Source organism: Martes martes (genome assembly GCF_963455335.1).
Source record: "Martes martes genome assembly, chromosome: 2".
NCBI classification, from domain to species: domain Eukaryota; kingdom Metazoa; phylum Chordata; class Mammalia; order Carnivora; family Mustelidae; genus Martes; species Martes martes.
The window spans coordinates 67,533,420-67,557,079 of NC_137889.1; the positions used below are offsets into that span (position 1 = coordinate 67,533,420).

Below are 23,660 nucleotides of genomic sequence, written 5' to 3' on the forward strand. Positions count from 1 at the left end.
TAGATCTACCTTCAGGTGAATTATATGCCATAAAATATGCTACAGGAAATCTGCAGCAAAATTTTTAAAAGGAAAATCTGATTTTAAAGTTTTGGTATTTCAGATAGGGCAGCCAATTTAATAATGGAGAAGAAAAGTAAATTCAATAACTATACCAAAGAAATCATTTATATTCTACTTTTTAATCAAATGCCTGAAATTAATTGCAAAATGTTAACTATATAAACTTCTCTGAAACAAAGACCAGGGATGCCTGGGTGGCTTAGTAGGTTTACATTCTGACTCTTGATTTTGGCTCAGGTCATGATCTCAGGTCTATGAGGTCAAGCCTTGCGTTAGGTAGACTTCATGCCCAGTGTGGAACCTAAGATTCTCTCTCTCCCTATCTAAAAAAAACAAACAAACAAAACACAAAAACAAACAAAAAAACCAAAGACTAAACTTCATACACATCTTCTATAACAAACATATGGACAAACCTTCTCCACATCTGTATATCTGTTTCTATTGAAAATAATAGATCAGTGAGCAAACGCTGATGCATTTGAGACCATTTGAATTCAGGAATACGAAACATAGCAGATCTGGAATCCCTCCTTTGTCCATTAACTACAACTGGTGCTATTCCTTGACTTGGTTCCTCCTGCCGTCTTGACACCTAATACAGAAAATTTAAAAGAGTAATAAAATAAATTCAACTTCAAAGAAGCCATTAATAATATAATAGCTTCAATGCAATTCATCTAACAAATAATCATATATTAAGATACTAAGGAACGAAATTAGGTAAAAATTATCAACAACAACATTAAAACTTTAACACATTTAAAGCAAAGTTATCAAAAATGCTAAACTACCATAATTCAACAGTAATTAGCTTGCAACCATGTTAGTATTACCACCAGCAAATGTAGCATTTCTCAAAAGAATCAAGATTCTTAAATTTGAGTATTAGCATGAAAGAAGGTAGTGTCTAGATTATAAGTTGGTTAGAATTAAAAACAAACATAAAGATAACAGAATTAAGAAGCAACAAATGGTTGGTTAAACAGAGTGGGAAATTACAACATGCAATCAACCACTGTCCCCTGAATCACTCTGACATACCAGTAAAGGAGAAAGAAATACCTTTAGATCTCTGAAAGGCTCCTCCCCTCTTTCAAAGCAAACAAACCCCATGGTCTGTTTCCTCATGGAAGGAATTTTAAACTACATACTTAGTATATAAAATTATACACTGGCAGGTGGTTCTGCAGGAAGATAGCCCTAGATTTTATCAGAGAATCACCGTACCAACTATGACTGGGTTATCAAATAAAGGATAAAGGCAAGTATTTCCATTATTTGCTTTATAAACCAGAATTACTACAATCTTAAAACTTGAAAGTAGTAACTTTTGGTGTTGCTGTGGTGAAAATAATAATAAAAGCTGCCATTTAATGAACTCTCACTAAAATCTCATGCTAAAGATAACAAATGTAATCTCTGCATTCATTGTATTTATATAATTGCAAATAGGGTATGAACCAACTCCAAGATAAAATAAAAGTATATACCCTTGCACTATTTTAATTCAATGCAAATACACTTCAAGAAGACAATAAATATAATCACCTCAGGCATAGGTTGATGAGGTTGAGATGCTTCCATATTTGTATTGGCCTTCAATTCCAATCTTTCAGTATCTGTAGCAACACTGGAAACATCCAATTTAGCAATCCTCTGCTCAGAAGTAGTAGGAGACTCAAAGACAGGAGAATCACCAATTAATGTGGTTTCTCTCACAAAGTTAGTTGTTTTTTTCCCTTCCTCTAGCATCTCACCAATATCTGATTGTACAGGTGTCTGGGAAATAATAGTATCTGGTGAGGTAGCTAAAGACCCTGATGCTGTCATCGTCAAGATTCCAGAATCTTTGGAATCTTGAGTTTCACTGTCAATTTGCTTCTTACTTACAGATTCTTGTTCTTGAAATATTAATTTGTTGTCATTACTAAGCATGTCCAGTCTTTCACTAGATTCAGATGCAGCTGGAGACAAACTATCTTCTTGGAGCTCTGTGGGCAGACTGGTTTCCTCAGTAGGACTATTTTCTACCTTCAGTTCTACATAATCATCATCATCTTCCTCTCCTATAGACTTATCCAGTAATTCTGGCACCTCTGAGGCATCCTCTTCTGAAGGAGAACTTATAGAAGCAGTTACTTCGCTAACAGTCATTATACCTTTGCCATTTGTTTTAAAAGAGTTAGAGGAAACAGTCTCGGCTTCAGCTTCCATCATATCAGAGGATACTTCTAAATCACCTGTATTAATTGTTTCATTTATCAATGTTTCCTCTGAAGGGACTTCATCTAGTAACTCCTGACTTCCTTGGCCAGTTTTCCTTTCTTCATTAGATGTATTAGGAGTTTGCAGTTCAGCATGGGAAGCACAGTCTACTGAAACTGTCTTCTCAACAGGTGACTTTTCATCACTATTTCTGGTGATATGAGGAGACACAGGACAAGCCTTCATATCTGATTGCTGGGATGCTACTGAAACATTAACATCCCTGCTAACAGCAGAGACTGCTTCAACTGGACTTGAACATCGCCCTATTTCTTCATCAACTTTTCCCTGGTGTTCCCTGAACATATTGGCAAGATTTTCTTTGTGTATTTCAAAAGTGACCTAGATGAAAAACATAAAACCAATCAAAATATGCAAAAAAAAAGAGCATTCATAACATAAAAATATTTAACAATTTTTCAAATAAATGTTTTATATAATGCAATAAAGTAATTTTCCTATGAAACCCTTATCTTATAAAATAAAAAGTAAGTCAATCACAAAAAAACCAAAATAATCAAAAAAAAAAAGATACCTAGACTTAATGCTGACAGGTAACACAGCATTCAACCACAATAAGAACATCCTTAGTCTATTCTTAAACATGTGTATGAAAAGAATACACTACTCTACTGACCTCTATAACTTGTATCAGGATCTAAATATATACATATCACTGTGAAGGACTTTGTGCACTAAATAATACATTGTTTCAACTGCAATGAAAACCCATTTCCCCATGATTTATCCCCAACAGAGAAAAAAAAATCTGTTAATTATGACCACTATTACAGCAGCTCCCATATATTTATTAAGTTAGTAAAACATGTTCTTACTAAACTAATACAAATTCTTTCAGCAATGAAAAAGAATCCAACCTCTCCTTAAAGGTCAACCACAATTTTCAAAGTCTAAATTGGTCAAAATAACCTGAAAGTTCCAGGTCATCCAACCATCCATCCATCCTTTCCACTTCCATGTGAGTGACTACTATGTAACTGGTCCTGTGAATATCCCCATATCATGGTTAGCTTTAGACCCTTTTACTTTGACAGTTTTCTTATCGAAGATTATTATAGCCACTATTATGTGATTGCCACTGGTGTTATAATAGGAAACACCCCTCAAAAAGAAGTGTAATACATGCAGAAAGTATAGGCATAATTAAGTTTACCAATGCTAGAACTGTCTGTTCCTGTAATCTACACTATTACAATATACACAGTAAATTGAACCTTTAGTCAACAAACCTTTATTGAGCCCTAGTATGGAAGGATGATAGTAAATGACAACAAAAGATGATTTTTTGTGCACAAATACCCATAGGCCTTTTTGAATCATAGGCATGTATACACATGGGTAAAAGGTAAACAAATGTATAAATAATGCATTATGCACACTTTTTTTTATAGCAATTTACTAGCCCTTACTTGAGATACATTATACTCATGCCGTAACGATACAGCTCAAAATAGAAATGTTTAGGAAATAAACATTTTACTAATTATAAGTATTTGGGAAATTTTTTGAATACTTCAAAATGAAATGCATATATTCCACACTAAAGAGTAAAATGGCACAGTAAACATTAACAAAATATCAATTTCTTTTATAACCAGAAAGCAACTATTTTCTTGAACTAAGTTGTGGGGGTTTTGGTGGTGGTGGTGGTGATGGTGGTGGTGTTTTTAAGTAGGCTCTACACCCAACATGGGGCTTAAACTCACAACCCTGAGACTAAGAGTCTCATGCTCCACCAATTGAGTAAGTCAGGTTCCCTGAACTAAGAAATTTTAATTGACCAATCCCTCTTTATTTATTCAGCAAAATTTACTGAACATCCAAAGCATGCCAGGCACTGTGTGATGAACACCACAATGTCCCTGCCTTCATGGACCTTATATTCTAAAGAAACTGACAACATAAACATACAAAAATATAAGACAAAGTCAAGTAATAGTAAGAGCTCTGAAGGGGAAAAAAGAGAATAACTGAAGATGACATGCTAGGTGGGAGGGTGTGTATAACTAGAGTAACTAGGGAAGGTCTCTAAGGATACTATGTTGAACAGAGATAACAATAAAGTTAGAGACAACTTATATGAATATCAAAAGGAAAAGAGTTTCAGGCAGGAGGAAAAACAAATGCAAAGTCTCTGGTCACCAAAACGAGCTTGGTGTGTTTGAGGAACAATAAACCAGCTGAAAGAACTATAGATGATAAGGTCACAGCAGTAGGCATTGGCTAGATCATGGTTAAAGAGAATTACAGATTGTATTAAAAACTTTTAATTTTATTCTTAGTGTGAGAGAGCCATCAGAAAATTCTGAGTAAGAGGAAGACATCTGGGGCGCCTGGGTGGCTCAGTGGGTTAAAGCCTCTGCCTTCGGCTCAGGTCATGATCTCAGGGTCCCGGGATCGAGCCCCGCATCAGGCTGTCTGCTCAGCAGGGAGCCTGCTTCCCTTCCTCTCTCTCTGCCTGCCTCTCTGCCTACTTGTGATCTCTGTCAAATAAATAAATAAAATCTTAAAAAAAAAAAAAAGAGGAAGACATCTGATTTCCGTTTTTTTGTGTGTTTTTTTTTTTAAGAATTTATTTATTTATTTGACAGAAAGAGAGATCACAAGCAGGCAGAGCAGCAGGCAGAGGGGTGGGGCGGGGGGAAGAAGGCTTGCTGCTGAGCAGAGAGCCCGATGCGGGGCTCAATCCCAGGATGCCGGGATCATGACCTGAGCTGAAGGCAGAGGCTTTAACCCACTAAGCCACCCAGACGCCCCGACATCTGATTTCTTAAAGTATCATTTAGTCTATTTGGAAAACTGACTTTAGGAAGATCATTTCTCCACTGATATGACAATTACTATTGTCTAAGGAAGGCAAGTTTAATACTTCCAACCTCTGCGATTTTGAAAATAGATCCTTTATTTCAGCAATAGTCAGTGTGTAAGATTAGTTTTCAATAATCATTTTCTTTTATTGTATTCAAATTAGGAATTTTTAAAATACCATTATAAAATATATCAATAAACATGAATGTATATAATTTATACCTACAGATTAAAGAATAATCTTTTTAAATCCCATATACTTACTACACACATCAAGAAATGGAACACTACTACCACACAATTCCTCTATGTGCCCATCCTCAACCTCTCCATCCCTATCAAGAGGAAATCACTACCCTGACATTTCCATTGTTTCCCACCTGTTCTTTAACAGTTCTACTACTTACATAGTAAGCATACTTATCATGTTCCGTTTGAGAAGGTAAGTACAGCACAAACCTAACCAGCTTTGTGAGGAAAGGACAGTATTATCATAATTAACTAAAGGCTACCAGAAGACAAGCTACAGAAAATCTACAGGTTGGAACAGGGCTTCAGTTTCTCTAAGAGGATACATAAGGCTATTCCTGGGAAATCCGTTGGCAAGGCCATTAGGAAATACTGGGAAATACATAGGTCAGGAGAATCAAAGCATCTATAAGTGTTGGTCAGGTAATAGATACCTGGCATGAATAGGTATAGGAAGTAAACTATATTTTCCAATTCTCACCACGGTCTACCTCTATTCTCAGAAGTAAATCAAAGCAGATCACTTTTTCAAGGAGAGAAGTGAGAATGTTCAAGTGATCCAGACAGGAGGACTAAAAGAGAGAGCATGAACTGAAATCAGTACATGGTCAAAATAAGCCAAGTAGTTCTAAGAATATGGGCCCCATCGCATGTTAGTAATTTGTTCTCAGGTTTAAAAAAAAAAAAAAAAACCTGTTACAAAGGCAACTGGCATTTCACTGACAATAGCTTCCCCCTGTATATGTCTATTAAGTAAAACTGTTCCAATTTAGAAGGACTGTCATATGTCTACTTCACTTGCCATCATGGGACCTCCCTTCGTCACTGTCCTGGAGATCCCTTCTTATCTCTCTTCTATGTCACCTCTCGTGTTTCCTATGTCCCATATCTTTCTCTTTATTTCATTCTCTCCTTTTGGTGCTGTAAATCCTCCAGTACCTTCTTAAGGGTATATATAGGGTATATATAAAGGGTATACATAAACTAAGGTTTTGTGACTTGACTTTCCTGCTGCTTGTATTTTTCCTCTCTAAAATGAGTAATGTAAGGGTACCAAAATCCCGGACTTCAAGTTATATTACAAAGCTGAGTGATCAAAATAGTATGATCCTGGCATAAAAACAGACTCAGAGATCAATGGTACAGAACAGAAAACCGAGAGAGGAACCCACAACTGTATGGTCAATTAATCTTTGAGAAAGCAGGAAAGAATATACAATGGGAAAAAGAATGTCTCTTCAAAAAATGGTATCAGGGAAACTGGACAGCAATATGCAAAAGAATGAAACTGGACCACTTTCTTCTACCAAACACAAAAATAAATTCAAAATGGATTAAAGACCTTAATGCGAGACCTAAAACCATAAAAATCCTAGAGGAGAACACAGGCAGTAAGTTCTTTCACACTGACTGTAGCAACTTCTTTCTAGATATGTCTCACAAGACCAGGGAAATAAAAGCAAAAATAAACTATTGCAACACAGCAAAGGAAACAATCAACAGAACTAAAAGTCAACCTTAAGAATAGGAGATGTTTACAAATGACATATCTGATATAGGCTTAGTATCAAAATATATAAAGAACTTACACAACTCAACACCCCAAAAAACAAATAACCCAATTAAAAAGCAGGCAGAAGACATGAATAGACATTTCTTCAAAGAAGATGTACAAATGGCTAACAGACACATGAAAAGACGCAACATCTCATCATCAGGGAAATACACATCAAAACTACAATGAGGTATCACCTCACACCTGTCAGAATAGCGAACTTAACAACACAAAAAACAACACGTATTGGAAAGAATGCGAACAAAGGGGAACCCTCCTGCACTGTTCGTGGCAATGCAAACCAGTACAGCCACTCTGGAAAACAGTATGGAGATTCCTCAAATATTAAAAATAGAACTACCCTATGATCCAGCAATTGCATTACTAGATATTTACCTAGAAAATACAAAAACACAAATTCAAGGGATACATGCACCCTGATGTTTATAGCAACATTATCTAGAATAGCTAAACTATGGAAAGAGCCCAAATGTCCATCATCTGATGAATGGATAAAGAAGATGTGGTATATATTACACTGGTATATTACTCTGCCATAAAAAAGATAAAATCTTGCCAATTAAATCAACGAGGATGGAGCTAATGCTAAGAAAAATAAGTCAGAGAAAGACAAATACCATATGATTTCAGTCATACGTAGAATTTAAGGGGGGAAAAATAAGCAAAGAGAAAAAAGAAAGAGAGGCAAACCAAGAAACAGACTCTTAACTACAGAGAAACTGATGGTTAGCAGAGGGGAAGTGGGGGGAGAGATGGGTTAAATAGGTGATAGGGATTAAGGAGTGCACTTGTGATGAGCACTGGATGAAGTTTGGAAGTGTTGAATCACTATATTAAACACCTGAAACTAATATTGCACTGTATATTAACTAACTAGAATTTAAATAAAAACTTTAAAAAATAACAACAAATGGAGGCTTAAAAATAAGCACAGACTTAAAAATAAATAAGATCTCTAGCTCCCAAATAAGAGATATTAAGGGCAAAAAATGAATAAAAATAAATTCAAAATATAGAATTTTATATATACAAAATGCAAAAGAAGTTTTTAATGTAAGCATCAACTTCATAGAAAATAAAAGGGGTATATCCTTGGGAGAAAGGTAGTATACATGCACAAACCAGCAAAGATAAATGGACAGTAACAGGCTGGGAAATTTTCTAAAGCCCATTCTCAGGCTAAGTAGCTGGAAATGACAAAGTTTTTGGCAGTATATTTGGAAACAGACCCAAAAGCTGGTCTCACTACAGTCAAACAGCAGGCTTAAATGTTCACTGGTATACTATTCTAAATGTATGCTACTTACACTGCATTTCTGGTCACCAAGGCATAAAAAGATCTACCAGCAATCATGCTGTTGAGACAGATGTGCACCTAGCAAATAGCTCTATATAACAAAGTCATGTTCTTTCAGTCAAAAATAGCTCTATAATACAAAGTCACATTCTTTCAGTCAAAATTTATTACAATATTACACGTTAGTGGCAGTCACAAGATGCACTACCTAAAAACAGAAGAGTTTTCTATTCTCATGAAATATAAATCATAACTCAAGACAAATAAACACCAAAAAAATTAGTCAGAATATGTCAAGATGATCCAGACATATAAATATAAGTTTGAATCAATTGAATATAAAAAACAAAAGAAGACAGGCATTAAGTGAAAATAATCATAAGCGTTTTACTAGCGATGAATGTATTATGAGTTAGTATTCCAAAGTACCAAGTTATATAGACTGACAGGACCACTGCAAACATGGTTTTGGAAAAACATGTAAAAATCAACAAAGGGTTAGGTATTAGAATATAAATAAACAATAAAACTTTTAGTGATTAAAACTAAAAATAAATCCAGTGGCGCCTGGGTGGCTCAGTCAGAAGAGTGTGGAACTCTTGTTCTTAGGGTTGTTTCAGCCCCATGTTGGGTACAGAGATTATTTAAATAAACTTTTTTTTAGAGATTTTATTTATTTTTGAGAGAGGGAGAGAGGGAGAGGGAGCACAAACTGGAGGGAATGGCAGAAGGAGAAGCAGACTCTCTCCCGAGCAGGGAGCCTGACATGGGGTTCAATCCTAGGACCCCAGGATCATGACCCGAGCTGAAGGCAGACGCTTAACCAACTGAGCCAGACTGGCACCCCTAAATAAACTTTTTAAAAAATAAGTATAAAATGATAAAAAGTTTAAAAAATACCATTAAATGTTAAAATTCTAAGAGCAAAAGATGGTTTATATAATACATATTTCAGGGGTGCATGGGTGGCTCAGTAAGTTAAGCACTGGATTCTTGATCACAGCTCACAGCTTGATCTCAGGGTCATAAGTACAAGCCCTGTGGTGGACTCCACACCCAGTGTGGAGCCTACTTTAGTATTAACAATAATAATAATAATAATTCACATTTTAATTCAAAGCAATGTACACTTTCATAAAGTACATCCTGAAGCTGCCACAGGGAGTAGCTTTCTTTCTATATTATACAGATTTGCAGTCAAATCTGTTCTAAATAGTGCTTTGTATTTCCTAAGCAAACCAACTTGTTTATTCTTTCTGTAAATTTAAATCCTAGAAATTCTTCCAAAATTCTGAACCTGATTTTGAAATTTCTCTTTAATTTACTTCACTACTCTAAAAGCTAAGTGGCAACGGTGCAATTATCATTGTTGTTATCTTTTTTGATACTGTTTTTCCTAAAGGTATTTGTGACTGATAATTCCTAATTAATTACCAGATACTGTTCTAAATTACCCAGCTAAAAGACTAGTCATTAATCTTCACGATCATTTGACAGCTAATCTATAGCTGTTTGTAATGTTCGGAAAGCACTTCTATAAACTACTAGAGTTAAAGATACTCATGAACTAATAATTACATTTATTTTGCCATTACTTTCAGCTTAACTGGTACTCAAATTTACTAATTAGGAGATAAAAGATGAATATAATACATCAAAATATTAACATCATTCATCCATATATTTAAAAGATTTTAACCTATAAAAATTGAGACTTTTAAATGTTAGGCAAAGTTTAGAAACTGGCCTTCTTTTTCAAGCAAATGCATCTCTTCATGGCATGTTATTTTCCTATGGAAATATCAGCTGAATATGACACACTAACTTCTAATTCTTAGGTTGCCAACATTTCATAGCTGATAAATAAGATCTCTTTAAAAACAGCTGAATCTTCCTATATGGAATATCAATCAGCATAGCTCAAAATGATCACTACCACAAACAGATCTTTTATAGAGGTTCTAACCCCACAACAACAATGGTATAAGGTAACAGATACAATAAAGTCAAGTTATTAATATTTATAAGGTTAAAATATTTACTGATCTATTTTATACAAAGCATCTTGGTTACAAATCTGAATATTCTGGTTAAACTTAAGTTCTTAAATGCTACCTTAATACAACATTAACAGAGGGGTATCAAGTATAAGCCCTAGGCTATCTAAGAAAACTACTCAATTATAAAAAAAAAAAAGCTACAAAAAAAGGCTTTTTGTTTTCGTTTTGTTCTATTTTTTAAAGTAAGTTCCACGTAAAGCATGGAGCCCAAGGCAGGGCTTGAACTCATGACCCTAAGGTTGAGACCTGAGCTGAAATCAAAAGTCGGAAACCCAACTGACTGAGCCACCCAGGCATACCATAAAAAAATTTTTTTTAAGTTTCATAACAAAGAGAAACAATCCTGTGAGGAAAACGAATCCTATACATAATATGCACTATACCTTCACCACATCATAAATTTAAAAGCACTGTCTGAACAGGGTAATGTATTTTGATAGGGGTCAGAACGCACTACCACAAAATATGGCACATCAGCAGCATATTGAATATTTTAAGATGAAGGAAATTTGAGAAAAGGCAGCTGTAGGAGGAACTATCTGACCTCTCTGATCTCTCCCCCTCTCCGAAGACTCTCATGGGAGAGATGTCCTCCAAAACCCCAGAGGAAAGGAGCATTCCTTATGCCGAAAAGAATCCAAATTAAGGGGTCTTGCTAATTTTCCTCCAATTTACTACCCTTAACTCATACCCTCTGTCCTATTATTTTTCCATGACTTTCCACTCTTCATCAAATCTAGTATAAACTCACTCAGGCTTAACCCTTTCTTTATGTCTTTCATTTTCATGTAAAGGCTCCTATGTAATAACATAAAACATATTAAGTACATACATATGCTTTTTTTTCCTGTTAATCTCTATTTGTCAGTTTAATTTTCAGGCCCAGCCAGGGACTCTAAGAGGGTCAAGGAAAAGTTTTTCCTCTCCTACAATTCACATGATTCAAATATAAAACAGTATATAGAGGCACCTGGGTGGGGTAGTCGATTGAGCCTTTGACTGTTGGTTTCAACTCAGGTTGTGATCTCGGGTTCATGAGATCGAGCCCCATGTCAGACTCTATGCTTAGCGCAGAGTCAGCTTCAGATTCTCTCTCCCTTTCCCTCCCGCTCATGCTCTCTCTCAAATAAATCAATCAATCTAAAAATCAAAAAACAAAAGAAACAGTATGTAGTATGTTTCCCTCCTTCCACTGGTCCTCACCTGCATAATTCCCAACAATCAAAAGACCAGTTATTAATTTATTATGTATCTTCCCAGGGTATTTTCGTGCATATACATACGAACATAAATTCTCATTGTTTTACTAAAATGTGCCATACATTCTGTTCCATATTTTTGTCAGTTATATCTTAGTGAACTCTTTCAGGATAGTTTTAATCTGCAGTCTTACAAATGACTAAATTAAGCCTCTTTTTATATATCTAAAGTAGTTTTTTGATGGGGGGAGGGAGGCAGGTTGAGAGAAAGAATCCTAAGCAGGCTCCACACCCAGCACAGAGACTGACGCTCCAGCTCACGACCCTGAGATATGACCTAAGCTGAAATGAAGAGTTGGACACTTAACCAACTGAGCCAGCCAGAGGTCTTATAATAATTTTTAACTTAGTTTTCTATGGCTTGTTTGATTCTGTCTTTCGTCCATTTTTTCTATTGGGTTTTTCCTATCTTTTTCTAGGAGGGCTTTATATGTTAGCAATGTTACCTTTGCTCTGCTTCTAAACAATTTGCTTATGGTATTTGGTTTGATTTTTTGATCACAAAGATTTTTGTTTGTTTTAATGAAGTAAAAACTATTAGTATTTCTTTTCTCATTAATGGTTCTAGATTTTAAATTATAGAAAATTTATATACAATCTAAGATTATAGAAGAATATTCTGTACTTCTCTTAGTACTTATTTATGGTTTTTCTGCCCTCCATTAATTAATCCATACTTTAAAATTCCTGATGCTCCAACTTTTTTTTCCCCCTAGGTCAACCTTCTATTGTCCCAACACCATTTACTGAACAGACCATCTTCTCCCTGCTGATTTGAGATGCATCAGTTATAATATACTAAAGCCTCTATATAATTTCACGTATTTCTGGACTTTCTTTTCTGTTCTCCCAGTCAGCCTATCTCATCATGTATCAATACTACATTTTTAAAATTACTGACACTTGGTAACATGTTTTAGTATTTGGTAGAGTCAATCTCTTCTCATTGCTTGTTACAGTTTCCCTGGATATTTTTATACATTTTGCTGTACTTTTCCTTAGTAATTAGCTTTGACAACTAATTAACTAGTTTTCTCCCCACCAAAGGAAAAATGACTGGTTAGTATTTTCTTGATATTTCACTAAATTTATAAAATATCCAAAAGAAATGTCAAGTTATTATAACTTTATGATGTTGAGTCTTCCTATTCTAGGAAATATCCTTTTCCATTTCCTCATGCTTTTTGTGTACCCTTTGGGAATATTTTAAGTATTTTTATACTTTATAAATTTTGTAAATTTATAAATTTTAAATTTTTATTTAAAATTTATAAATTTTATAAATATTTTAAATTTTTCAAATTTTTGAAGTGTAGTTTAGAGATATATACAATATATTACCAGAAATATACAGAAATTATGTAAGTTGCCTAGAAATACCTGGGAGCACCTGGAAATAGCAGGATGATGCTGACATTCAAGTTTGGACTTCAGTAATAAATACTTACTTGCAAAATAGAAAAGGATTAAGGACAAAGAGAGATGACATGCAGAAAAAATTTTAAAAGATGTGTATAAGAATGGATGGTCAAAGGACATGGTTCACTTAAGACACTAGGCTATTCAGTAAAGCAATAAAATTAAAGCATTTCTAGGAGTGGTAAGCAAGAAAAACAGCAAATAAGCATGTAAATGGTAAGCAGGTATTAGACTATTAAAAGCTTTGCAAACCACAAGGAGACAAAACTTCATAGTATAGGTAAAGGCACACTTTATTTATCCACGACTTGAAAAGGCAACTATATGATTTACCACTGAGAAATTAAGAAAATATTTTCAAATGAATTTGACTTGTATACCCTATTATTCTACTCATATGCAGCTTCAAATAAACCTCCTACCAAAAAAAAAAAAAAAAAGAATAAAAAAAAATGGAACATAGCTATATACAATCTCCAAAGGAAAGAAAAAAAAAGGAGATTCTAAAGTAGAAAAAAAAGACTCCTTGAGCAAATTTCAGTCAGGTTCCTCTGAATCCTCTTCTCAACCAGGCCCTGTCCTTGCCAGACCTGCATCTCTGAGTTTCAGCAAGAATCCTGCTAAGTCAGGTTAGAAAGAATCCCCACCCTCAGTATCTGGTCACCCTGAAATCTGATCGAACTTCTCAACCCCATCATCCCCCAAGTGACACCTGATCAACCTGGTCTGCTTTCAGAAAGAAGTCTGTTTAACCACCATCTTCCCTGACCCAGATGGTTCCTCTTGGTAATTTTCCACCCACTGAGCCTCTTCCCCGCTCCTACCCTGCTCCTTAGCTATAAACCCCCAATTTTCCTCATTGTATTCAGAATTTAGCCCAGTTATACACTCAGGTCTCTTTTCCAATTGCAACAGTTCCTGAATAAAATCTTATTTTAGTGCTTTAACTGATGACACTGGTTCTCTTTAACAGTATCATCTATATATACATACGCTATATTAAATAATGCTATTCATTCTCAAAGGCTTTAAATTAATTTTCAATACATTTTAAAAAATTATCTCCACCAATTTTTCTGAATATAGTTTTGGAGAAATCCAGAATATGAAAAGTAAACTAATTCACCCAATTGTTTCCTTCTAGAATTTTAACTGGTCTAACACACTGATATTACATCAAAGCTCTATCAATTTGGGGTCTGAAGTTTATCTTTTTTTTTTTTTTAAGTAAGCAACTCTAATAAAAACAAACTTTATTCTTTCATAATATGATTTCTGAGCAACACTTCCTTATTAACCCCAAGTAAAGATGCAATTTAAACAGAGGCTTTCTAATCACTTAGTACTTTCTTAATCTCTATAAATACCACATTAACATATGGAAAACACTGTACAATTTAAAATAAACTTCTTTAAAAGAATATACTCTACCCTCAAAATTCCTTAGAATATGAGAATTTCTATGTAAACCAATAGCTCCCCAGTTCCACAACATGCTTAAAAATACACATGTAATAAATACCAAGTTAGGTTCGCTTTGGTAGGCAATATCAGATATATTTTTAAATACTTGTAGCAACAGTTGAGATACACGGAATACTTAACTGTATATTGTTTTAAGCATTTGGCATATATTGTTCCGAGTGCATATACAATCTTCAGAGCAACCCTAAAAGTGGGTAGTATTATCCTCATTTATACAGATGAAGATAGGAAGCACAGTGACATAAAATATCAGTTAATAACTTACTAAATGTTTTTTTTTAAAAAGCCATCTTACTTAACCAATTTTAAGAACTGCCTAGACAGGTGCTCTCATGAAAACCTAGACTATAAATTCTTACAAAATTTTAGATGGTAAATTAGCAATACCTATTAGAATATTTTATTTCATTTTATTTTATTTATTGGGAGAGAGAACGCTCACATGTGAGCAGGGTGGGGGTTGGGGGGTGGAGGGAAAGAGAGAATCTCAAGTTAGGCTCAATCCCATGACCCTGAGATCATGACCTGATCAAAAATCAAGACTAAGATGCTTAACCAACTGAGCTACCCAGGAGCTCCTATTAGAACCTTTTAACACATGAGCAGACTCCTGGAATTAGAGGAATTTATCCTACAAAATAGGAGATATTTATATAAAAAGAGACCCAACATTCCTCTAGGATAAATGAAAGTTAAACTACAGTACTTATGCAGTACATTGTAATATAAATCAACAGATTTTTAAAATATCACCTCCACGAATTTTTCCAAATAAATTTTGGAGAATGCCAGATATGAAAAGTAAAATTAAATTATTTACTCAATCGGTCTTTCCTATAATTACAAGTAGCTTGATAGCATTCAGATATTATATCAAGCTCAGCTTTTGTTCTTAACTTTACTCCTCCATAATATGATATATTATATATACCCAATAATATGCAGCCATGGAAATTCATGTAAGTGTGAGTAACTTTTACTTACTTATTATTTTAAGTCATAGACCCACTCTATGTTGCGGCAATATAAAATATAAAATACAGTATCTAAAGTTTTGAGTTTTATTTGTTTAGAAAAAAAAATGTTTTAGAATAGTTCTCGTAATTCAAGATACTCTAAATGCCTTAATTTAAATTTTAATTAAAGAGTAGAAGCAATCTAGCATACCAAGTGAAAATAGTATTAATTACTCAAGACAGAGTTTCATTTAAAGCATTTTAAAACAGGAGAAGAGGGGTGCCTGACTGGCTTAGCCAACAGAGCATAGGACTCTTGATCTCAGGGTCAGGAGTTCAGGCTCCACCATGGGCATAGAGGCTACTTAATTTAAAAAAGAAAAAAAAAAGAAGAAAAGGAAAAGATAAGCAACAACAACCCAGAGAACACATAAGAAAATAATGAAATTACGAAGGTTACTCTTAACAAGTACATATTTGAAACCTTAAGACCAAAGTAAACAACACAGTGCAGTTACACTGGAAGACCCTATCACTGCTTATAAAATCTAGTTCAGTTGTTGGAGGAGAGAGAGATACAGTGACACACAGCTTCCCTGCTACAAAGGTGGCAGGAAATCTATCAAACTGGACAATAAAATTGCAATTGAGTTTCTTTGGCTTTTTATAGCAGCTGAATGTATCCTGATGTAACTCTGCAAAAGCTATACAATTCAGCAACATTAGTTTTTTACACACCAGTACTTTATCAAAAACCATGTTATAAATTTATGATATTGAGATTTTAAATGGCTGCAAAAAGAAAAAATAAGCATCACTTCAGTATCGAATATATAAAAATATAAAGCTTTAGAATGAATATTTCCAGAGGAAAAAAATGTGGTTCCAAAACTTCTGGCAAATTTTTAACAGCATGCTACAAACTGTTCACCTACTTACTGAATCACTTAAGCTCCATCTTAAACTTTAGTAAATATTGATTTGAAGCACCTTAGGATGTCAGTCGTCCATTTTATTTTAAAAATGGATGTCAAGATATTAAAAATCCAAAAATAATTAATAAAGAATATTCAAATAAATTCTGTATAAACCTTATGAGAAAAGCTTTTCACCAATGAAAAAAATTCACATAAAGAAATAAAATTAAAAACACTTACTAAACTTTAAAGATAAAAATCGCAAGAACCAATTTGTAACTCTAAGCTTTCTTCTTCCCTCTCCCAGGGTTAAGTAAAGATTTAGCATTTATTTTTAAAAGTATACATTAGGGGCACCTGGGTGGCTCAGTGGGTTAAAGCCTCTGCCTTCGGCTCAAGTCATGATCCCAGGGTCCTGGGATTGAGCCCTGCATCAAGCTCTCTGCTCAGCAGGGGGCCGGCCTCCCTTCCCCTCTCTCTGCCTACTTGTGATCTTCTTCTGTCAAATAAATAAAATTTTTTTAAAAAGTATACTTTAACAGCAAAAAAATTATAAGTCCAGTTTTATGCAGATAAAAATTTTCTGCAATTGACTTAATCAGCATTTATTCCACTTTATAATTTTATTCCTAAAACTTGATTCAAAGACTAGTTCTTGAACCAAAAGAGGCAAAAGAGGCTTCTCCATAAAGTAACTATTTTCTGTGTAAAGGTTTTAATATCTGCTTAAAGCCATATGTCACTGGAGTAAAGAAAAAATATAAACTAATTAAACCTGTATATATAAACTATGTATAATACGTAAACTATAAATATATATAGATGGTAAGTTTTATGTAACAGTTTTAAATAAGCTATAAATACATATAAACCATATATAATAAATGCATAAACTATAAATATATACATATAAAACATACAAAGCATACTTCAGGTTTTCTGTGTATAAATTGAGTCTAAAAAATACCGATATCAGAACTACATGAGAAGAGTTTATATTTTTCCTTCAACATTCTTTGCACTGTAACATGTTTCCAGAATGACAAGAAAGGTTTTCTTTAATAATAATTTTTTTTAAAGGATTAAGGAGTCTTAACTGGGGACCATATTCAATTGATGTAGAATTCCTCTGTATCTACAATACTTTCTAAAGAGCTTATTATAGTAGCAGCTTAGTGTAAAGGTGGGAGGGAAGTTAGTAAAATTAATTCTCCATACACTCAAAGGGGCACTCAAAATTAGGGTGCATAAGAAAGGATGACTTCAAAACACAAATTTCTGGGAACATCCCATGACACTGAGATTAGGACTGTGAGATGAGGTCCAAGAGACTATAATAAAATACACATCCAACGTTACTCTGATGAGTGACTCCCAAACCCTACTGTGTGTGGTGATGACACAGGTGCTTTAAAAGATAGCTGGTGAAGCTATTTCATCCCTCACTGATAAAAGAAGACTGAGACACTAAGGCACACACAGGGTGGCAGGGTACCACGTGACAGCTGAAATAAATAGCCCCAAACAATAATGCTGTTTATTTTCCTTCTCCTTCCCACATCAAATATTTAATGTGCAACTGCCAAGTACTTAGCTCTATTCACAGTTCTATGGAGATGTGAAGATACGTAAGACCTTTTGTCCCTGCTGATGAGACTTTACAATGAACATCCAAAATAAAGCATGAGAACTAACTTTTAACCAGTAATATGAGAGATTATAGGATCATCCATAATTAAATAGTAATCTATATTTGCCCTATTACTTATCACCGCTCTTCTTCGTTTACTAACCCCCAAGCAAACCAACAATTCACCATGCTTTTTCCTCAGTAACATCACCTTTTTACCTTTGTGTATGTCAATTCCTCCACCAGTGATTCTCACCACCCCAAACTCTACATCCCCAAATCCTACTCACCCTTCAATGCTGTCATCAAATGACCTTTTTTCTACAAAACCTCTCAGATGTCTTCACGTGAGGTTATCTTTTCACTGTATCTCTTCTATGCCACTTATTCCTTCTTGCCCTAGTTTTTTAGTCTTTTTGTACTTATATTATCTCCCATATTAGACAGTAACTTCTTTCAGGATAAGATGTGTTCCTGATTCATCTTTCTATTTTACATAGTAGCCAGAAAGTACTCAAACAGAAGAAGGTAGAAGAAGAAAAGGTAATAGCAGAAAGGGAAGAAAAGTGGTGGGCAACTGGAGTAAGACCTAGACACAAAGTAACTGAAAATGATCGAGAGAGACCAAGAGTACCTAACTACCCAACAGAGAAAGTGGGGAGGAAAGAAGCAGGTACAAAACAAACACGGATTCACTAAGGATAAAACAGAAAAAAGAAACATAGGCTGGGGGAAGACCGAAGGCAGGGGTACGGAAGGGATGGAGGAATGCTGAAGGGAAAAACAGAGAGAGGGACAGGAAAGTCGGAGAGTGTGGCTAAAAGAAGAGACAAGCAAATGGGGGGAGTTAGCTGCCAGTGACAGAAGGCAGCACAGACTGCACTAGGTACCCACAGTCAAAGCAATAGTTAGACTTAGGGGGTACAGAAGACTGATTAGTTGAAGACTAGGGAGTGTGAGGAGGTAGATGGGGAGAGAAAGACAGGAGGAAGTCAGGGGAAGGGGAAAAGGAGGGAGAGAAAGGACACTTAAGATACCAACAGAAAATTAAGCGCTGTGAATTCATACAGAATGTAATTCATTCATACATTCTGTATGAAAACTGTCATAAGTGATTTAGCTAGCTAAATTGCTGAAAAATAAAAAGGATTTGGTTAAGTACAAAGGAACACAAAGCCCATGCCATGTAAACAAAAATGAAGATTTAACAAAGACTGATATACTTTTAAAAAGACTAGAACCAACACAGCAAAGATTTTTGCCAAGTGAAACAGTGGAAGATAAGGTAGGAAATTCTTTTTTCAAGGGAAAATGAAAGATAAGGTAGAAAAAACTATTTTGTTAAAAAAAATTACCTTATTTCCCTTTTTATGAAAATTAGAACAAAGTGTTTATGGAGGGAGTAACATTATATAAGTTATTTTTAGCTTAATAAATCTAGAGGAAAATAATACCTAAGGCTACTGACCATTAGAAATATGCAGAGTCAAAGTGATCTAGACATGTATAAAAAACTACATACAAAATCACTGAGTGGGGAAAAAAACTTTAATGTAGGCAGAATACAAAACCTTGCAAAAATAAGAAATCTGAAGAGCATAGACCATTACTTAGAATCTAGGAATTCTACTTATATTTCCTAGAGCAGTGCTCTTTTCAAATTGAAGATAATTCAGCTGGCTGATCACAGAATCAACTTGCTGGAGCATCATAAGCATTTTTAAACATAAGAATGTATCTCTATAAACCAAAGTTTAGTAAGGGCAAATACTGTCTCCTGAAACCTAGGTTTCAGGTGTGTGAGAGGAGAAGGGTTTCTGTGAGTGCATCTACATACATATGTGGCTACCATAAGCTTCTTACTGTAAGCCACAATTGTAAGAATATTAAACTGACAACTCCAGTAAAACCACTGCCTTTGAACACCTCAGTTATTCACAGCACTGTGAATGAACAAACCAAAGCTGTATGTGACAATAAAAAAAAAAAAATTCTTAAAAATAAAAGGTTTGACAGAGAAAAAAGTAAGTAATAGAAGCATCCATAAAGTATGATGTCATTTTCTTTTTTTTATGTCATTTTCATAAACTATAAAAATAGGGAAAACTAGATAATATATCATTTAGGAATACATTTTTTAATGATTTTTAAGAAGGAAATGATAAACACAAAGTTCAAAATGGTGATTAGGTCTGGGTTGGGGATTGGATAGGGAGAACCACACAGCATGTTAAGCTGGATAGTCACAATTCTTCCACTGTAACAGTTCACAGCATATAAGCTACACAAATTATTGGGGATATAAGTAATTCCTCATGTTAAAAGTTGGATTTGTATCAAACATGAAGTGACTTGGGGCCTGAACTAGAATGTTGACAGTGAGAATGAAAACATGACTAGGAAAAATGATTTAACAAAGGAAAACAGTCACTGAACAGTTCATTCTGTTTTCTGTTATTTCTTTCATTAACTTCACCTATATATCCTCATTGACCATTTATATATTAGACACTTACGGTTAAGAAAATTTTAGAAACTTGCCTGAGTTTATACAAGTAAAAATTACTATACACCAGAATTCAAAGCCAGAACTACTCTGTGTCCAAACCCCATATTCTCTTTATTGCTTATATAAATGGACTGGTAACTGGATATAAGTAAATGCTCAAAAGTTCAAAGATACCTGAGGTACTTCCTAGTCCAGCCTCTTTATTTTGTCCAAAGAAAATTCGAGAGACTAGACTACTGCCCTAAATACCCTATGACTTCAGAAGTTCTTAAGATGTTTTGTCTCAGGATGCTTTACACTCTTAGTACGGAGGCTCCCCAAAACTTTTTATTTATATGAGGTATAACTACTACTACTTACCATATTAGAAATTAGGAGTAAGAAATTTTACAAATATTAATTAACTTTAAAACAATAAAAAGGATTACATTAATATGAACATTTCTTTAAAAAAGACTTTTTCAAAACAAAACATAATAATGAGAAGAGTGCCAGGATTTCACATTTTTGCAAATCTCTAAATTCTAGCTTAATAGATGATGGTTGCATTCTAATATCTGCTTTTATATTCAATCTGTTGTATTATATACTGTTTTGGTCTATGTATATGAAAAAACCCACTTTCAAATAGATATGTAACTGGGAAAGGAGGACGTCATACCTTCCTAAAAAGGTTTCCCAAGCTCCCTTCAGGCTTTTGTAATACTACTGCTCTCAAGATTATACTCCTCTAGCCATTCTTCTGAAGGACTTGAACAAAGAGAAGTGCATAGAAAAAGCACTGAATTTACACCATTTTGAAAATCTGAAAAATCTAATTTATACTGGCACTCTGCTAACCTAGAATTCCCCCACATAGATATGAAATCCAATCCAACTGTATATAAGACCCAAACTCAATCCTGTTCTTCTCATGATCATTTGTAAAGAGGAAAACAATACTAGCCGAAAGTGGAGTTGTGGACATTGGGATGTGTTACAGTGAGTGCTGTGAAATGTGCAAGCCTGATGATTCACAGACCTGTATACCCCTGGGGCAAATAATACATTATATGTTAATTAAAAAAAAAAAAAAGATTGTAGCAGCCTTCTAAAAAAAAAAAAAAAAAAGATCTGGGCACCAGCACAAACTAAATTAAGTTAGATAAGAGATTGCAAACAGTCTCTGTAAAGTACCAAACAGTAAATATCTTAGGGTTGGAAGCCATACAGTCTCTGTTGCAAATACTGAATACCTGTGGCATGAAAGCAGCCAGAGAAAAATATAAATAAATGGAAGTGGTTATGTTTCAATAAAACTTTATTTATAAAAACACATCAGGCTAGATTTGACTTTCAGGCCATATTTGATTGAACCCAGCCTTAGACAAAACTGGTAAGCTCAAAAATGGAGTGATTAAAAGCCATTTTATAAAATCAAGTCTTTTTTTTTTTAATTTAGCAATGGAAAGACTTGATTTTATAAAATGGCTTTTACAAACATAAATTAGTAGTGGTATCTTCCAATCTAAACTATCTTTGTAAATCCTTATGATAGTAATATACCTTCCTCTCATTAAGTAATGAGAAAGCAGAATAAATAACTCTTAAGTACATTCAAATAACTAAAAATTATTCAAACACCTAAAAATATATATTTAGGAAATAATATACTCCAAAAGAATGGCAAAATATTTCAGAGAAATAACTATGATAGTCAATAAAACATTTAAAGATATATCAAATGTATCATTTCTATTCTTTTTTCCTTCTAGTCAATTTATAATTTATATAATTATATTCCTTCTGAATACAGGAAGAGCTGTTGAACAAGATACAAAGTACATAAACCATAAAAGAAATTAACAAATTTTACTGCATTAATTATTTAAAATGTAAAATTTCCTCAGAAGATACAAATAGGAAACTCTAAAAATTAAGTCACTAAACCACAAATTGGCAGAAGATATTCATAAATAACAGAGCAAGCAAGAGATTAAGACAAGAATATATCTGTAAAGTTCCTATGAGACAATAATATAAATTAAAATTATGGCAATTCAACATTTAAAATTTGTCAAATTTGCAAATCTTAAAACTTCAGCCAAACCAAGTAATGAAATAATGCAAAGTAATGAGAACTTACACATCACCAGCAAGCACAGAAATGGATATACCACTTTGGAAAAAAATCTGCATTATTATCTAATGTTCAACACTTGCATCTTACAAGTCAGCAAGTCCGCTTCTAGGAATATAGAAAGAGAAACTTCCAAATATATACAAAATGTATCAAAAATACTCATTGACCGGTGAATGAATAAAGCCATGCCATGGAATACAACACAACTGAGAAAATGAACACAATTACATGGGTCAATGTGGATGAATCTCAAACAATGACAAGTAAAAACAGCAAGCTACAGAAAATGTGTTTAATATGATACCATTTATATTAAGTATAAACATAAAAAATAAAATTCTTTAGTGTTTAGACATGTGTGTGCTGTTAAAAATATATATAAGAAACAGAAATAATGAAACATCCAAATTAAGGTTAGCGAGGAAGGAGAGAGGGGCTAACAATGATAGACAAAGCAACTGGGACGGAGAATCCAATATCATAAATACCAGTAGATATATTATTCTTTATACCTTTTTGTGTGTCTAGAATATTTTGTAAACAATTTCAAACAAAAGCCATCCATAAATAACTAACTTACACTGGCTTAGGTTTAAAAAAAAAAAAAAGAGTAGCAGCTTCTTTCAAATCAATTTTTTAACTGACTGTAATGTGAGCAAAGATCAAACATTAGCCCGAGCTTTTCTATTTACTCAACCACCTTATATTATTAGAATAATGTCTCATCTTTGACTATACTGCGCCACCTTGTGTTCAAAAGCTTCAAAGTACCCTAAAATTTAGAGAACCCTATCTACAAAAATATGTTTCTTTATGTTGTGGCATGAGGTTTCAATTTATTAAGTTAAGCATACATAAAAGTAACATTTGAAAAACATATTTTGATTCTAAAAACACTGGAAAAACTTTCTGTTTAGCGATTCCCTTTTTTAGTTGTTCCTTTCACTGCACTTTCAGAGAATAATGAGTAAAATCAAAATTATAGACATTTAAAACACTAAAATACATTTTCATTAAAAAA

At 33.9% G+C, this 23,660-nt stretch overlaps 1 protein-coding gene across 1 annotated transcript in view; it reads right to left on the reverse strand.

Annotated features, from left to right (window-relative positions):
- LRBA (LPS responsive beige-like anchor protein) overlaps window positions 1-23,660 on the reverse strand; it is a 694,736-nt gene that overhangs the window by 524,917 nt on the left and 146,159 nt on the right. Inside the window, exons 23-24 of the mRNA XM_080796316.1 lie at window positions 1,615-2,673; window positions 480-658 (exon numbers count right to left, since the gene is read on the reverse strand). Coding sequence (XP_080652442.1) covers window positions 480-658; window positions 1,615-2,673 — 1,238 coding nt within the window. The remainder of the gene's footprint in view (window positions 1-479; window positions 659-1,614; window positions 2,674-23,660) is intronic.